This window comes from Apis dorsata, unplaced genomic scaffold (genome assembly GCF_000469605.1).
Source record: "Apis dorsata unplaced genomic scaffold, Apis dorsata 1.3 scaffold_374, whole genome shotgun sequence".
Lineage (NCBI taxonomy): Eukaryota > Metazoa > Arthropoda > Insecta > Hymenoptera > Apidae > Apis > Apis dorsata.
This window is the reverse complement of record NW_006263637.1, coordinates 317,949-323,594: the sequence shown is the minus strand read 5'-3', so window position 1 is coordinate 323,594 and position 5,646 is coordinate 317,949. Positions and strand designations below refer to the sequence as shown.

The 5,646-nt window shown below is 25.5% G+C and overlaps 1 protein-coding gene across 1 annotated transcript; it reads left to right on the top strand.

Moving 5' to 3' along the window:
* Positions 1-272: 272 nt before the first annotated feature.
* Positions 273-3,681, top strand: LOC102676694 (equilibrative nucleoside transporter 4). The gene is made up of 10 exons (XM_031511968.1): positions 273-682; positions 1,033-1,187; positions 1,396-1,524; positions 1,597-1,671; positions 1,757-1,980; positions 2,045-2,156; positions 2,247-2,414; positions 2,483-2,670; positions 2,782-3,022; positions 3,155-3,681. Exons 1-10 carry the CDS (start codon positions 513-515, stop codon positions 3,538-3,540), a joined length of 1,848 nt encoding a protein of 615 aa, XP_031367828.1. The 5' UTR covers positions 273-512; the 3' UTR covers positions 3,541-3,681.
* Positions 3,682-5,646: the final 1,965 nt, after the last annotated feature.

Sequence of the window (5,646 nt, the reverse complement as noted above, 5' to 3'; positions counted from 1 at the left end):
TATATATATATATATATATATACGCTATATGCAAATAAAATATAATTAACAAATTGATATAATATTAATGCTATAAAATAGAATGAAAATATTCAATTATAATTTTACATTAATTCTCGAAATTAATATTATAAAAAGTATTATTAAAATTTTTCATAAAATAATCAAAATATTAAAATGTTAATAAAAAATAAAAAATAAAATTTTTTGTATTCAAATATCGCGGTATATTAGAAAGAAAAGATGCGATGCGCACGCAGAAATCAATGCCGCAAAATTTCAAAGCATGCGCTAGTGTATGAAGACAATCACGTACGTATTACGCGGAAAGAAATAAATAAGGTAGTGATCAGGTGCAATTGACCGATTGATAGAAAGTGCGTGGAAACAGCAGAACTAATCCATCTTTTTAAGTAAAAACTGCCAATTGAAACTTTTTCGAAACAATGGAATCATAAAACGATCAACGATTAATTGATTTTTTATTCGTAATACGCGTCCATCATCTAGACATGGATGAAAATTTGAGCCGAGGCTATGTGCAGTTAGGAAAAGCGAGGGGCATGAATGAATTTAAATTCTCCAACGGATTCACGCATTTGTCTCCTCCAGTCGACAAATGCAACTTCATTTACTTTGCCCTTATACTTGGCGGTATAGGATTTCTCTTACCATACAACAGGTCATGCCGCAATCACTTTCTCTATGTATCGACAATTGAATGTCAAAGACCTTTGTGATTATAATTTGTATTATTCTCTTAAAATTAGAATTAAATTTATAATATATGCTTATGCATGCTAATATTAAAATCCAGAAATTAATTTTATTTCGTATTTTGATGTATTTTATCCATGAATCTAAATTTCATTTTCGTTGAAAATCAGCCATTAATCTTATTAGATTGTTATCTGAATTTATTGAACTTGTGGCTGTATTTAATTGTTAATTAAAATTATTACACTATTTAAATAAATTTATTGTTCATAAATGATTGTTATTATATAACGAAGATGTTTTTGCTTCTTGCAGTTTTATCATAGCAGTGGACTTTTTTCAAGCGAGATATCCCGGAACTACTGTAATATTCGATATGTCAGTTGTCTATATTATTATGGCCTTTTTCGCGGTTTTTGCAAATAATATTTTGATTGAAACGTTATCTCTAAATACGCGAATAACTTTCGGTAAGAGTTAATAAATGCAAAAATTTGGAATCATTTTAATAGTCGTTTTTTAAATTGATAAGATTATAAATTTATAATACTTTTTTTTGAATTTTTAAATTTCAATACAAATATAATATGTATTTTGTATAATGATTCCAAACTTTTAATTAATACATATCATTTTGTATTAAAATATTTTTTAATATATTAAAAAAATAAATTTCAGGATATCTAGTAGCTTTTGCTACTCTAAATTTTGTTGTGATATCTGAGATCTGGTGGGAGCCTTTTGATGTGGCTACTTCTTACACGATTAATTTAGTCATCGTTGCGATAGTATCGCTCGGCTGCACCGGTAAAAAATACTTTTTGTCATGAATTCCATGAAAGTTCGTTTTTATAATAAATCTTGTAATTTTTTAATCAGTCCAACAATCAAGCTTTTATGGGTATACTTCTATGCTTCCCAGTCGATACACACAAGCTGTGATGATTGGAGAAAGTGAGAAATGAAAATAATTAAATATTTTTTTTTTTAAATAATAAACCAATGAAATATCAAGAAATGAATATATATTTTTCTGTAGGCATTGCCGGTCTTTGGGTCTCTATTAATCGATTATTAACCAAATCTTTGCTGGATGATGAACGCAGCAATACATCTATGTTTTTTTTTGTATCGAATAGCACGATCCTAATGTGTTTCGTATTAAATCAAAAAGTTCGCAAGACTGATTTCGTGCAGTTTTACATAACGTTGTGTCAAGAAAGAAATCGTATTACATTAGAACCAACGGAAGATGTTGGTTTAGTATGTATCAATTGTCATTAATTTTTAATCGAAGAATTTTATTGATCTTGCTATTTTCAAATAGATGGATCCATTGGATCAGATTGGAGATCCTTCGAAAGGTCAGTATGGTGTTCTAAAGATTCAAACTAGTCCCCTAGGAAATGAATCCACGAGCGGTAATACCGAGTTAAATGGTAAATCACAATATGTTTTTAATAAAAATATAAAATAAATAGAAATATTTATTTATGATAGCAAATCGATAATTTTTCTTTTATTCTTAGGAATAAATCAATATTCACCGTTTTCATTCAGTAATCCTGTATACGAACCTGGCGCACCATCAGGAAATCCTCCCGGTAGTGCTGGTCCTACATATAAAGTCGAAGATGTAGTTGTTATGAGGGGTACATATGGAACTCAAGCCAGTAAACCATGGCCTGAAATCAAAAGTACGATATCTATTTATTTTAAATATTTCTCTTCAAAAATAAGTAATAACATAATGAAACTTTTTAAGAGGGTTTACTTGCGAGATTTGAAGTGGCAAAAATAATATTTCCATACATGGGCAGTATTGGATTAGCATATTTTGTAACACTTTGTTTATATCCTGGAATTATGTCAGAAATTATTTCTTGTAAACTTGGATCATGGATGCCAGTAATTTTAATGACTGCTTTTAATGCTTCTGATGTAATTGGCAAGGTATATGTAATTTTAATATATACAATATATTTCTTTATGTACATATATTATATATTATATATTTTATATACATATATATATATATAAATATTTTATTATTCAACATTTTAGATGCTTGCAATGATTCCTTACGATTGGAAACGCACTCAGTTATTATTGTTCTCAAGTGTTCGAGTTGTATTGATTCCTTTATTTTTACTTTGTGCGTTACCTAGAAGAACTCCAATACTTGCTAATGAAGGATATCCACTGTTACTTTCTTGTTTGCTTGGCGTTACAAATGGTATCGTTGGTTCCATTCCAATGATGCAGGCACCTACTAAAGTGCCAGAAGGTCATCGGGAATTAGCAGGTACTGTATAACATATTTATAATATATTATTATCAATAATTATTTTATCATAATAATTATTAATTTATTTAAATTTACAATATTAATTTATCACAATAACTAATTTCTTATGATCGTTTTGTATTTTTTTAGGCAATATCATGACTTTGTCATATACTACAGGTTTGACAGTGGGCTCGTTATTCGCATACATACTGGATACTCGTTTCGAGTTACCAGTTCAGTCTAAAGACGTATGTTATAAAGCACCAAGTTTAACATCAATACCATTTAACAATACGACACCAAGCAGTTTGACAGATGTTACGTTTTTCACGTTATTCACATTGACAGAAAACGTCACATCGAAGGTAAATACTACCGTTACTGTTTTATCAAATTTTTTATCAACATCTAGCTTGATGTCTAATAATACCGTTAGTTCGTTAACTACCGGTATGACGGAATCTTCTACCATATCATCGAAAATTTCCTTTAACGTTACTACTTCGGTGAATAACGCAATTTTACAACACTAGGACATGCAAAATTGTGTGCTGTGTTGAATCTGGTGTTTTGCGTGAACAAAATTTGTAGAAAATCATTATAGATAGGAATTTTATTTATTTGCAATTATTTTCTATTTATTATTGAAGCGTTTTTTAAAACATATCAATCAATATATCAGATCAGATATATATCAGAGAATATAATTTTTACAAAAATTTTAATTTAATAGATTCAACTAAAATCACAAAATACCACCAGATTGAACATATACACACAAAGATTTAATATTCGAATCTTATAATTTAAAAAGAAGAAGGTAGAGATATATGTTTCTTAATTTTGGTAGACTAAAAATAATTATGAAAAAATCAAATGAATAATTTTTTTTTGGAAATGTTGTATCAAATATGCAATATGAACATAAATATTATAAATTTTAAAAAAGTTAGAAATTGTGATTTAATTTGAAAAGAAACTTGTGAATTTCTTATTTTTTTTAAATTAAGACAGAACCAACAAGTATATATATAAGTAATATAAAGCAGTATATTTTTTATTTGAGAGAAATAAGTTATGAAACTGTGTTAAAATATTTATAAATAAATTTTAATAATATATGAATGAAAATGAAATTAAATAAATAAGAACTTAATAAAATTAAGTTCTCTACAAAATTCATTTTATATTTTAATGTATGTAAATTTTATTCTATTCAATCATAGTAAGTTCATAAAAAACATAACAAATACAATTTTAAAACAATTTTAATTCTTTCAGACTCTATTTTTTTTTCTCTAAATTTATTCTTGACATCTGAAATTCATTTTATTATTTGTTAATAAGTATAAAATTATTATATTTATTATTTTACATTTTATATTATATTCTATATTATTATATTATAATCAAAAATATAATATAATTTAAATTCTTACTAATATTTTAAAATTAATAATATTGTACAATATAATAACATATATTTTTTGGAAATTGGAAAATAAATTAGATTAAATTGGAACACATAAAATGCTAAAATGAAAAAACACATGCAAAAACTTTTTATAGCGATACAAATAAGAAATGTCTATAATTAAATAAAAAGGCATTAATAATACAAGACATTAATAAAAGAATCGTTTTGATCTTTATTTTAAATTTTAAAGTTATAATTGTTATTAAAAAATTTCATTGCTATATGTATATAGATCAAAATTAATATCTTTAAATTTCTATTTTATATTCCTACCTTCTTCTCTATATTTAAATAATATAGTGATTATTTTACTCGGATTTTCATTCGTCATTGAAGAATGACGAAAAGTACTTTTAACAAAAAAATTAACAGTCAATAAAATATAAAAACAGAGCAATTAAGTTAGATTACATAATAAAATAGAATAAATATTTCCATTTAATTTTTATAGAATAATTATTTAAATTAGAAAGAAAAGATTTAAAAGATTTCTTCGATAATAAGATAAAGTCTTTCACATTATTATGATTAATTTGTTAAACAAATTTGCTGTTATTTTTATTGTTAAATGGGAAGAAAAAAAAATTTAAATATATAGTTATTACAATTTGTTATTCGTAAAAAGGAGAATAAGAAATTTTTTTAAATCCTTAAACAACAAACAATTATAGAGACAATCCTAATATGTTAAAAATCACATATTTTGTTGTTTATATGGATAATTTTACAAGATAAGAAACTAACATTTTCTAAGTTTCTGCTCAAGCAAAAAAAAAAGAAAAAAAAAAGAAAAAAAAAAAGAACGTAGAATTATTGAAAATCGTATTTAATCTCGTATCATTTACGGGTTAAATCATTCATATAGTTCGATACGTAGCGAATTCTTTTTTTTTTTTCTTTATTATTTGAACTTGTTAATTTTAAATTAATCGTAGAATTATCCAGAACAACTGGACTAATAGGACACAAAGAATTGAATCCAAACGAAAATTCAGTGTCTTTCTCTAATAGTTCTGATCAATTGCACTTGTTAGATCAATGGTTGAAATGTAGCAAATTTACACGATCTATTTATCGTGCCAGTATATACTGTAAGAAATTGTTACATGTCTGCGTGAATAATTAATATTGTAAATGTAAGATACATATACTCATAACATTC